We start from the raw sequence: 13,171 nt of genomic DNA on the forward strand, positions 1-13,171 counted from the left end.
CAGCCAGGGCATATGAAGAGGTATTGCCCGCAGTTGGGTGGCACATCAGGTGCATCTGGTTTGAGGCCGATTCAGGGTCAGCAGCCAGCTCAGTCGGGTCAGGCCTCGAGGGCCAATCAGGGGGGGGGGCTTCATCGTCTCAGTCGGTGCAGCAATCTTATGCTCCTAGGATTGAGCAAGGTGATCAGAGGTCGTCTGGGCGCGTGTATGCTGTTACCGCGCAGGATCTTGTGCCAGCACCATCAGTTGTGAGAGGTACCTTCTTGTTTTGCAACTCGGTTGCTAATGTTTTGATTGATATGGGTGCATCTCATTCCTTTGTGTCTGCTGCATTTGCATCTGTTTTGGAGTTGGAGTTAGCACAGTTAGCATCTCCTATTTGTGTAGTGTCACCTCTTGGGGGTGAATTGATCTTGAAACAAGGTGTTAGGGGTTGTGATATAGAGGTTGATTATCATAGAATCCCATTTTCCTTTGTAGTTATGCCTATGAGGGGTTTCGATGTTATTTTGGGTATGGACTGGTTATCGTCATACCGGGCAGTTATTGATTGCTACCGCCAGAGGGTCACTTGTTGTACCGTGAGCGGAGAGTATTTTCATTTTCTGGGGGACCGGGTTGGTGATGTGTTGCCACCGGGGTATGTTCCGCGAGGACGGAGTGAGCTTAGTGGTCTACTTGCTAACCTTTCGATTAGTGAGGATGTTGAGACTCAGATTGTGTTGCCAAGGGTGGTTTGTGAGTACTCGGACGTCTTTCCCGAGGATCTTGTTGGTTTGCCACCGCATCGAGAGATTGAGTTCTCTATTGACCTGGTGCCCGGCACGGCGCCGATTTCTATGGCACCTTATCGTTTTGCCCCAGCCGAGTTAGTTGAGTTGAAGATTCAGCTCCAGGAGTTGCTAGACAAGGGTTTTATACGTCCTAGTGTTTCGCCGTGGGGAGCACCAGCCCTCTTTGTCAAAAAGAAAGGTGGTGCTTTGAGACTGTGTATAGATTACCGAAAATTGAATCGGGCTACGGTTAAGAATAACTACCCTATGCCTCGTATAGATGATCTGTTTGACCAGTTGAAGGGTTCCCATTGTTTCTCTAAGATAGACTTGAGATCAGGTTACCACCAGTTGAGGGTCAGAGAGGAGGATATTCCGAAGACGGCATTCCGTACGCGGTATGGCCATTATGAGTTTCTGGTGATGCCATTTGGACTCACCAATGCACCGGCAGTCTTTATGGACTTGATGAACCGGATCTTCCGGGAATTCTTGGATCGGTTTGTAGTAGTTTTTGTGGACGACATCCTTATCTATTCGCCTTCTGAGAAGGAGCATGAGTCACACTTGAGGGTGGTGCTTGAGTTACTTAGAGTCCATAGGCTGTATGCCAAATTTGGGAAGTGTGAGTTCTGGCTGAGGGAAGTCAAATTCTTAGGCCACGTGGTATCCGGGGAAGGAGTGTCTGTTGATACATCTAAGGTGGAGGCAGTGCAAGATTGGGCACAGCCTAAGAGTGTATTTGAGATCCGTAGTTTTCTGGGATTAGCTGGGTATTACCGTCGGTTTGTGAAAGATTTCTCCAGATTAGCTTCGCCTTTAACTAGATTGACTCGGAAGGGAGTCAAATTTGTTTGGAGTGAGACTTGTGAAAAGTCGTTTCAGGAGTTGAAAGTTAGACTGACCACCGCTCCAGTATTGATTATTCCAGAGAGAGGGTTGGGTTATACAGTCTATTGTGACGCCTCACGAGAGGGTCTGGGTTGTGTGTTAATGCAAGAGGGGAAAGTAGTTGCCTATGGCTCACGTTAGTTGAAAATTCACGAGCAGAATTACCCTACGCATGATCTAGAGTTAGCAGCTGTGATATTTGCCTTGAAGATTTGGAGGCATTATCTTTATGGTGAGAAATTTGAGGTATTCTCGGATCATAAGAGTCTGAAATATTTGTTTACACAGAAAGATTTGAATTTGAGGCAGAGGAGGTGGATGGAGTTCATAGAAGATTATGACTTTGAGTTGCATTATCATCCGGGAAAGGCCAATGTGGTGGCCGATGCCCTTAGTAGAAAACCTGTTGGTGTCATAGCTAGTATAGCCATCCGAGAATGGGAGATGTTGGGTGCACTTGGGGAGTTTGATTTACTTCTGGGTGAATCCGTTGAGGCTGCGGCCTTGTTTTCTGTTATTGCACGGCCTACACTTGTGACTCGAGTGTTAGAGGCTCAGAGAGGTGACTTTGAGGTAGAATCTCTTCGTGAGAAGATTTCCGGTGGAAAGGTTGAGAAGGATTTGACGGTATATTCCGACCTGAGTGTGAGATACCGAGACCGTCTGTTTGTGCCGGAGTCTTGCCGAGAGGAGGTACTCCGAGAGTTTCATCATTCACGTCTTGCGGTGCATCCGGGGGGCACTAAGATGTATCGGGATTTGGGTCGCCAGTTCTGGTGGCGGGGTATGAAGAGAGATGTGGCAGCTTTTGTGTCTAAGTGCCTTACTTGTCAGCAAGTGAAGGCTGAACACCAGAGGCCAGCGGGTTTGTTGTAACCCTTGCCTATTGCTGAGTGGAAGTGGGAACACGTCACTATGGACTTCGTTGTGGGTCTTCCGAGGACTCAGCGGGGTAGTGATGCTATTTGGGTGGTTGTAGACCGGTTGACTAAGTCGGCGCACTTCATTCCTAGGCGCGTGAGAGATTCGGTAGATCATCTTGCCGACTTGTACATTCGGGACATAGTGAGGTTACACGGGGTTCCAGTGACGATTGTCTCAGATAGAGATCCTCGTTTTACTGCCAGGTTGTGGCAGAGTTTGCAGAGTGCCTTAGGCACTAAGTTGACCTTTAGCACGGCTTATCATCCTCAGACTGACGGACAGTCCGAGCGTACTATTCAAATACTTGAGGATATGCTTCGGGGTTGTGTTCTAGACTTTAGTGGATCGTGGGAGAGGCACTTGCCGTTGGTATAGTTTGCCTACAACAACAGTTTCCAGTCTAGTATCGGTATGGCACCATTTGAGGCCTTGTATGGCCGACCGTGTAGATCTCCTGTTTGTTGGGCTGAGGTGGGTGATGCACCTCTGTTGGATCCGGAGCTGGTGAGGGAAACGACGGAGAAAGTTGAGCTTATCCGTAAGAGGCTTGTTACAGCACAGAGTCGTCAGAAATCTTATGCCGACCGTAGGAGGAGACCCTTGGTGTTTGCGGTGGGTGATCATGTCTTTCTGAAGATATCACCTAGACGGGGTTTGATGAGGTTTGGGAAGAGTGGGAAGTTGTCCCCTCGGTTCATTGGTCCGTTTGAGATCCTTGAGAGGATTGGCGAGGCTGCTTATCGTTTAGCTTTGCCGCCGCAGTTGTCCGGAGTACTTGACGTGTTTCATGTGAGTATGCTTCGGAAGTATGAGCCGGATCCATCACATGTGTTGGATTGGACCGATTTAGTGGTTGATGAGGATGTCTCGTATGAGGAGAGACCGGTTCGGGTATTGGATAGGCGGGATCAAGTTTTGCGAGGCAAGACCATCCCTTTGGTAAAAAGTTTTGTGGAAACATCATGGAGTGGAGGAAGCCACTTGGGAGCGTGAATTGGAAGTCCGCGAAAAATACCCGGACATGTTTATTCATTTGTAATCTTATATTTAGATTTTGTAATATTGTTGAACTTAAGAGCTTTACATATGTCTTAAGTTGTAAAACGTTGAGTATGTTTTGGTAAAGGGGTGTATCTTGAAACTTGCTTCATTACAGAAGTTTAGTATGGCATTGCATATGTTGATTACATTGCGGAGTGTGTTATATATATCATGTAATTAAATATGATATGGGGATTGTTAACATTGAAAGGAATAATGCATTTGTATACAGGTTGAGACATATGTTGTGTTATATATTTAATATGAGATGCCTCTTGATAAAGATATGAAATGACCAGTTTTGGGTCAAGATGTTTACTAATGAATTGTAAAAAAAAAATTTTGTTTTCAAAAACTTATGCTTAATTTCGGGGACGAAATTCTTTGAAGGGGGGGAGGTTATAGCGACCCCGATCTTTTCCCATTTGATTATTGTATCCGGACTTAGGTTCCGTAGATTCTGTCATTGTATAATTGTTGTTGTTGTCCCTTATTTTCTCATTTGGAATTATAGGATGTGTTGGGCAGGTTTGTTTCAGGTTGGTTGGGTTTAGAAACCAAGTGTTGCTGTCCAGGTTTTTGGTTCTTCGCTCGAGCGAGGAGTTGTTCGCTCGAACGAGAGGTTGCGTCTGATTTTGGACCTGTAGCTATGCATTCTTGGCTCGAGCGAGCTTTTCTTTGCTCGAGCGAGTTAGTTCGTTCTTCGCTCGAGCAATAGTTCCTTCGCTCGAGCGTGTGTCTGGTTACAGACCTGAGGGTTGGAGTTCTTCGCTCGACCGAGCTTTCTTTCGCTCGACCGAGCTTTTGGGTTGTTGGCTCGAGCAAGGTTTCCTTGGCTCGAGCATAGTTTCTTTGTGTCTGGTCGCTCGAGCGACCATGTCTTCGCTCGAGCGAGCCTGTCCAGTTTATATACACAGCAGCGGGTTTTGATCAGTCCTTTTGATCTTCTTTTGATTCCAAACCCTAGGTCCGACCTCTCTCTCTCCCTACTCACCTTCTCTCTTAGATTTGATCCACTTAGGGAGTGTTTCTACCCTAGATCCTTCATTAAAAAGATAGAGTGAGGCAAGGGCTTCCATTTAATCTAAGCATTTGGCGATTTGGAGCACTTTGGTATTTGGGCACTCATCTCTTTCTTCACCATTTGAGTTGTTTTCTTTGAGGTAGGGATTTCCTACTCCATTTTATAGGTTTTGTTCTAAGCTTTGGTAATTTGATATGTTGGGGATACTTTGGTAAATTTTGGGAAAAACCCTAGTTGTGTTATTGAATTAATTTGTATAAGTAATTCATGGAATTGGGAAAAGATGGTTAAATTCATGGAATTGGGGAATTCATTGATTAAATAGCGTAATTGGGTAGTTGGAATCATTTGTCTATTTAATTGTTGATATAGTTATTTTCAGTTTAGAAATAATTGTTTTGGGCTATCGGTGGAGGATAGTCGTGATTGTTGTAGACATTGCATGTGGATTAGGAATAACTGAAACTAATCATATTGGTTTAAGTCATTAATTTTGACTATGGCATTGATACAGAAAATACGTGTATTGATTGAGCATTGCATTTGCATACATTGTTTTGTGTGTGGGAGGAGATAGGGGATGTACTCCACGGTTTAGGGGAAGATAGGGGATGGACCTCTAAACCGGATTTTGTTTGGGAGGAGATAGGGGATGGACTCCATTAGCATCACTTTTGTGTATGCTTATTTATATAGAAGTGTTTTATTGATACAGCACTAAAATGTGTATCAATCTGGAAGTATGAAGTGTTTGATTTGAGCTTGAGTCTCATTTGTTGTTGATATTGGAAGAATGTGAATATGATATATGTGATTCACTGTTGTAAGTTTGGCCAGGTTCTGAGCCATGTTGATAAAATTGGAAAGTAAAACGTATCTTTGGCAATAGTGTCATGAGACTGTAAAATGAAGTAATTGATTATTTTGGTTGACCATCTATTGAATGCTATTACTTTATTCATTGCTTATATGTGGTTTAGTATATTTCTACTGGGCTGTGGCTCACCCTTTATGGGAACATCATTTTCAGGTTCAGGTGATAAACTACCTCCAAGGACTTAGCTTGGGAGGGTTTGGCTTCTGGATTGAAGAAGAATACCTTTAGTTAATAGTTGTTATTTATTAGTACATGTAAACATTCAAGCCTAGGGCTTTTCTTGTATTGAGATTAGAACTTATATTTTTGAATCCAAGTGTTGGCTTGGAAAGATGTAAGCCTGTAGGGCATTTTATTCGATGTTACATGTAATGCTTTATTTAGTAATACTCTGATGAATGAATTAATAAATTGTCTTCTTTAAATAATGCATGTCAATGATATATAATGGGTTAATTTTGAGGGCGTTACAGACGGCATGTAATTCACATGTGTAGTTTGACAGTTATAGCCAAAAACGCCTTGAACTCAGTCGAAAAAGGGCTTTCGAGAGGCAAAAATGCAAAACAACCCCCAAACCAATGTATGGCTATTATGGCTAAGTTAGTTTTTATTTTTTATTTTTTCTTTGATAGACCATTAAGCAAGTTAGAAGATAAATCAAGTTTGTTTAGGAAAAACTAGCTCCATTGATTTTCTCGTCTCCTTGAACACATCTCCACCTATACATGTGGATGCGTTATAGTTTACACAACCCCTAGATTTCAAATATCCTTGGTCAGGATCACAATTGACCATTATGTTGCAATAAAAAGTATAGTCATAGAAATAAAGCACTCTAGAAGAATCTAACCAAATCAAATTATATGTATCAATGTCGTTCTAAGGGAAATAACTCTCACTCTCATTCTCATTCGAGAAGTAACTGAATTTGAATGAATTATCGATATTAAACAAAGCATAATCATCCTTATTAAGTAAACTAAAATTGTACCCATTCCACATTCCACTTCTGCAATGAACAACTCTTCTCGATCTTTTCCAAGTTATAAGTGGTTTTGTGTTGTTTAGATCAATACCTAGAGTGAAACCCCCCAGATCCGGATCCTCTAATGTTGACCATGAAGCGATAAACCGATGTTGCGTTGATGTTAATACTAGAAGATTGTTCAAAGTTGAGAGTGATGGCAATCCCTCTGCTGTCATTGATCATCAGCTACCGCTCTTGAGTTATCTTTTGTACTCTAGAGCTATCTGTCAATGGATTGTCTCTATTGGCAAGCAATACCACCGTCTTGCTTCCAAATAGTGTTGTGTTGACTTGAATTCCCAAGTAGCGGTTGGTGGATCCACTAGGGCTGCTGAAGAAGCCTAGTTGAAAATACCCATTTGGAGAGGATATATTTTCCCATTCTCTTATTTCTTGGCCAACTACAAGCATTTCTGTTGAATTGGAAACATTGAAATGAAAGAACCAGCAAGAGAACACCAACAACCCCAAACAAGGCAAAAAATCAACCACCAAACATTGTTTCATCCGGTTTGCATCTAATTCTATAGAAATTAATGATTCACATGAAAATAGCATTCCACAATATATACTTCTCTAAAATTTTGAAATTGATGGAACAATCAATACTTGTTTTTCTTTTCACATGAAAATAGCATTCCACAATATATACTTTTCAATTGAAAATAGCATTCCATAATAATAGCATTCCATCAAGGAAGTAATTCTAAAATTCTTCCATGTACTTTTCAGTCCAACTACATGAATACAGTACATGTTTTTCTTGATATGGCCACATCAACAAATACTGAAGATGTTTTCCTTGAGAAGAAGAGGAAAGTGATGGAACAATCAAGTAGCATCTCCATGAATATGTCTTCTACAGTTCATGGAACTGGATTGAAAGTAAAAAAATTAAAAACCCAAAAAACTGCACAAGGGACAGATCACAGTCAACACCAAACAGCTATTAGTAATGCATTACTATGTAGTTTTAAAAAAACATGAATAGATAGATACATACATTGAAGCATGCATTTCTCAATACTAATGTGTGCAAATTTTGTTTTTTTTAGATGGCTTTTGGAATGGACTTGTGGATATTCCTTTTTTGTGTATTTTTGTTGTGGTGCAGATTATGATGGTTGTTTATACCACGACAAATGGCCATTTCGCATGGTAGTACATACATTTTTTGTACACAAAGGGCTTGATTTTCTTAACTTAATTGTTATGTTTTGTGTGGAATTATTATTTCAGTTTGGACTATGGTTTGTATGGAATTATACTTTTAAAGTTATACATTTTTGGATGGTTGGAAGTGAAATGGATATAGATATATTTTGAAATGATTAATAATACATGTATGCTTTGTTCATATACGTAGTACATGTTGTAAACAAATTAGAATTTGGAGAAAAAAATACAAAATTATGTTTTTGGCGACTAAAATATTCGTGTGGCAAAGGGAAGTATATAATTTAGCGACTAAATAGTTAGTAGCTAAAAAAATTGAAATCTTTTTTTTTTTTTGACGACTAAAAGTTTAGTAGCCGAAAAACAAATCACACTTTAGGCGACTAAAATGTTTAGTAGCTACAAAATTGCAAACAAACAACAAAAAAAATTTGGCGACTAAAGATTTAGTAGGTAAAATCAAGTCAGACTTTAGGCTACTAAAAGTTTAATAGCCGAAAAAAAATCAAATATTAGGTGACTAAATTATTTAGTAGCTAAACAAAAATAACCTAAACAACAAAACATTTTTGGCGACTAAAGGTTTAGTAGGCAAAAACAAATCAGACTTTTGGCGACCAAAAGTTTAGTAGTGAAAAAAAATCAAACTTTAGGTAACTAAAATATTTAGTAGCTAAAAAAAATAACATGAAATAAAAAAAAATTTATTTGGCGACTACAATTTTAGTCGTTGAAAATAATTCTCAAGTTTTGCCGACAACAAATTTTAGTCACCGAAAATGTTATATTTAATTTTACTTTAATTTTTTTGGCGACTAAAAAAATGGTTGGCAATTTAATACTTTTGGTGACTACCCTTTTTTCAGTAGCGAATAACCTTCCCCGACAATTGTTCACCGACTAACCTGGTGACCAAAATTTTTAGTTGCTAAAAACCTTCACCGACTAAAACATGACTTTTTGCTATTTGTTGTAGTGTCACTATCAATCCCCTCCATCCTACCTCTGAAAATAAATTGGCCCTTATAGTAATCTTAAGAGCAAAATAGGACTTATTGGTTATTTTTCGTTTATTATTTTATATGTGGGCATGTAGAATGAAGGTGTTAAAGTTGTTTAATGTTATTTGGGTTCTTCAATAGGAGAGCTCAAAGATTGTTTTATTTAGACCCGATACCCTCTCCAATCCATATATAATTTACATATATCTATATATATGTATATCAAACAGTTGTCAGCCCCATTGAAAGCTAATGTAAAGAATAGGAGAATGAGGGCAAGAGCTAGTGCAAGGATTTTCAAATTGTGAAGTCCATTTCTCAATATCTCATGGTGATGGCGAGATTAAATGGTACGTATTTAAATTTATTTAAATTATTTAATTTTATCAAATTATTATAGTATTTTAATTCCTAATATATAGGAAAAGTGATTTTTTGCAATTGCATGAGAAGGGAAGAAGACTTTTCCCCTTTTTATTGAGTGAAAAAGTGTTTCCTTTTGGAGTAGTGCTATTATTTCCCACAAAATTCCCCACCAATTGACAATTTTAGACCAAATCCTGCAGGAATAATAGTAGCGAATGAGCAAATGAACTGTTGACTCTTCTTCATTACCATAAAATGCACAATGGATGGGAATGTGGATTATATGGCGTCTAAGAAGGAGATTTGCAGTTGCAATTCGATCGCACCACACCAACCATTCGAATGCTTTTATCTTCGGTGGTGCAACTGTCTTCCATAAATTCATCACAAGAAAGGATGGCACCAGAAGAGAGATCTCAAATAAATCGTAAAGAGACTTAACAGTGAAAATTCTTGATGAAAGGGGAGTCTAGATCAGTTTGTCCTCCACAGGATCTCTGTTTCTTTGGACCTACTGCAACCTTCCAAGCATATCATGGTGCATGTCCTCCTCCCAAGCTCTCAATGGTCTCTTGTATGAAATAATACACTACAACTGAGTGCCCAAATTCTGATGAGTCAAATATTGATGAACAAAGTAGTCCTTATCAGTTGCAAGTAAAAGAAGTATGGGATATAGAGAGGACAAAGGTGAATTAAAAAGCCATCCATCAGTCCAAAATTTGATCCTTTTACTATTGCCCAATATGAACTGGAGGTTATCAATGAATGCAGCTAGACATTTCAAATGCTTTTCTTCATGGAGTTCTTGAGGAGGAGGTTTACATGTTGCAACCTCCAGGTTTTGAACATTCTGCTCACCCTTAAGCTGTTTGTCATCTTCACAAAGCCCTGTATGGACTTAAACAAGCACCAAGGGCATGGTATTCTACATTTTCATCATTTTTGCTATCTCAGGGGTTCAAGATCAGCAAATGTGATTCTTCTCTCTTTCTTAAACAATCTGGGTTCATCTTTCTTGGCTTGCTAGTGTATGTTGATGACATTTTGGTCACTGGTAGTGACAGTAGCCACATTCAAGATCCTGTTACTAAAATGCATCAAGTTTTTTTCCATGAAAGAGTTCGGCTCCATTTCCTACTTTCTTGGCATATCAGTTCACACATCAAGGTCTACTACTGTTCTTTCACAAACAAAATATGCTCAAGACATACTTACTAAAGCTGGTATGTTGGAATGCAAACCATGTTCTTCTCCTATCTCTGTGAAACCTAGTTTATCTCCTAATTCGGACCTGCCTTTTGATAATCCCTCCGTCTATAGGAGTATAGTTGGGGGCATTACAATATTTAACCATTACTAGGCCTGATCTGTCATATGTAGTAAATCAGCTTTGCCAACATATGCATAACCCTACTGTTGGTGATTATGCTGGTGTAAAACGGTTGCTTCGATTTGTTAAAGGCACACTATCCCATGGTCTTACATATACACCCAGTTCCTTTGATCTTCAAGCTTACTCAGATTCTAATTGGGCTGGGGATTCAGTTGATAGAAAATCCACATTTGGATATTGTGTGTTTTTGGGTTCTAATATCATCTCTTGGTCAGCTAAAAAGCAAGCTACAGTATCTCACTCATCCACAGAGGCAGAATATCGATCTCTAGCTCATACAGCTGCAGAAATGGCTTGGCTTGACATGTTGCTTCAAGAATTTTGTATTGTTTCTCCCACCACACCTTGTCTCTGGTGTGACAATGTTTCTGCCATCGCTCTGGCCTCTAATCCAGTTTTTCATTCCAAATCTAAACACATAGAGGTTGATTGTCATTTTGCTCGAGATCGAGTGCTTGCTAAACAACTTGTATTACAATATGTTCCCACCATTGATCAGTTGGCTGACATTTTCACCAAGCCTTTGCCTGTCTCTCGGTTTTCCTATCTTAAAGACAAGTTCCTCATTCCATCAGCTTGCGGGGGAATGTTGAGGATCATAGCTCAGCTGATTGCAGCAGACACAACAACAGCTTAGCTCATCTTACAGCAGCAGCTTAGCTCAACTTAGCTGAGTCATCAGCTAAGATATTATCTTGTATCAGCTAGGATATTTTTTTATATCTGTTAGAGTTTGTTACAAGCTTGTATTTGTTAGAGTTAGTTACAAGAGTTTGTTAGATTAGTTATAGAGTTGGTTAGGTTCATTGTATAAAAGCATGATAGATGTATCAATATTATTCATTGAGAGTGAAATATGTTATGATTAGAGAATTCATTAATCTGAGTGTTTCATCTTTAAAGTACGTGATCCACTACACAATCAAAGCAAGGAAGCTTATGAACCAGAAGTAGTTGCTATTGGTCCTTATCACCATGGTAAGGATAATTTGAAACCAATGGAAGATAATAAATTACGTTACTTTCAACAGTTTCTTGAAAGAAGAAATGAAACTTGTGTGGAAAACTACATTGTGGCGATACGAGATTCCGAAAAAGAAGCACGCAACTTTTATGCAGATCCCATTCGCCTTGGTTCAAATGAGTTTGTGGAAATGATGCTTCTTGGCAGCTGCTTCATCATCCAGTTATTTCACAAGTTTAGGAATGTCGAACTCGGAAAGGATGACCCCATTTTCCAGTTAGAACATATTGAATCGAGCATAAGGCGTGATTTAATGTTATTTGAATATCAACTTCCATTCTTTGTCCTCGTGAAGTTGTTCAACATGCCCAAAAATCCTGCAGCTTCACTAAATAGCTTCGTTTACATGTCCCATGAATTTTTCAATGGTGCAACACCATGTGAACTTTTAGAACCTCCTTTTGGAGATCTAGAGATACTTGAAATCAAACATCTTCTAGGCCTGTTGCATTATTGTTATTGCTATCAATTTAATTCAATGGTATCCCAAAACAATGATCCAATAGAAAAAGAGTTCCTAAAGTCTGCGACAGAGCTTCATGAAGCTGGGATCAAATTCAAGAAGGTCGAGGAAGGGAGTTTGTTCAACATAAAGTTTGTAAACGGGACAATTGAAATCCCAACTTTAAAAGTTGACGACGATACAGAGTCTTTTCATAGAAATTTAGTTGCATACGAGAATTACCTTCATGTTCATGATACTTCAAGGAATTATTTCACTGCGTATATGAAATTCATGGATTTCCTCGTGAACTCCTCAGAAGATGTCAAAATACTGACTCACCATGGAATTATTCAAAACCTTTTAGGTGACAATGCGGTGGTTTCCACTATGTTGAGCAAGCTCGGCAACAATGTCGTGATACCTTTTCTTGGTTACCATGAAGTTTATAACAATGTGAACAAGCATTGCAGGAAGAGTTGGAATGGAACATATGGTTGTCGACCTTAAGACGGGAATATTTCAACACTCCATGGACACTCATCTTGTTTCTTGTTGCTCTTTTGTTGCTTTTACTCACTGTGGTGCAAACTATATTTTCTAGTCCTACTTTTGTCTAATTGTCCTAGATTTGCTTCAAGTCCTATTTCTTGTCATTTCAATCATGAAAACCTATATGATGTTTAGATAATATAAACTATGTAATAATGGGAGCCTTGTGGGATGGTTTCTATTCTGTTATCACTACAAGAAAATGCAGTTTTGGCGACCACTTTTGCTGACTAAAAATATTTTGGTTGCCAAAAGTTGTGGAATTGGCGACCAAAATTTTGGTCGGCAAAAATGTAATTTCAACGCCTAAAATATATTTTAGTCGCTGTATAGATAGTTTTGGCAACTAAAATAATTTAGTCGCTGAATGAAAAATAAAAATTTATTTTTTATCTTTAGTGACCAAAATTTTGGTCTGCAAAAATTTAATTTCAATGACTAAAAATTTTTTTTGTCAGTGTATATATAGTTTTGGCAACTGAAATAATTTAGTCACCGAAAGAAAAATAAAAATTTAGTTTTTATCTTTGGCGACCAAAATTTTGGTCGGCAAAAATTTAATTTCAGCGACTAAAAAATATTTTACTCGCGATATAGATAATTTTGGCAACTAAAATAATCTAGTCGTTGAATGAAAAATAAAAATTTATTTTT

At 38.9% G+C, this 13,171-nt stretch overlaps 1 protein-coding gene across 1 annotated transcript; it reads left to right on the top strand.

The window, feature by feature from the left end:
- Positions 1-11,497: 11,497 nt before the first annotated feature.
- LOC114311598 (UPF0481 protein At3g47200-like) lies at positions 11,498-12,475 on the top strand. Its single transcript, XM_028257725.2, has one exon. It carries the CDS (start codon positions 11,498-11,500, stop codon positions 12,473-12,475), a length of 978 nt encoding a protein of 325 aa, XP_028113526.2.
- The last annotated feature ends 696 nt before the right edge of the window (positions 12,476-13,171 follow it).

This window comes from Camellia sinensis, chromosome 7, assembly GCF_055761805.1.
Source record: "Camellia sinensis isolate YWXY chromosome 7, ASM5576180v1, whole genome shotgun sequence".
Lineage (NCBI taxonomy): Eukaryota > Viridiplantae > Streptophyta > Magnoliopsida > Ericales > Theaceae > Camellia > Camellia sinensis.

Excerpts from the sequence above, each read along its gene's own strand:
- LOC114311598 (XM_028257725.2), top strand. The coding sequence starts at position 11,498 with ATGGAAGATAATAAATTACGTTACTTTCAACAGTTTCTTGAAAGAAGA.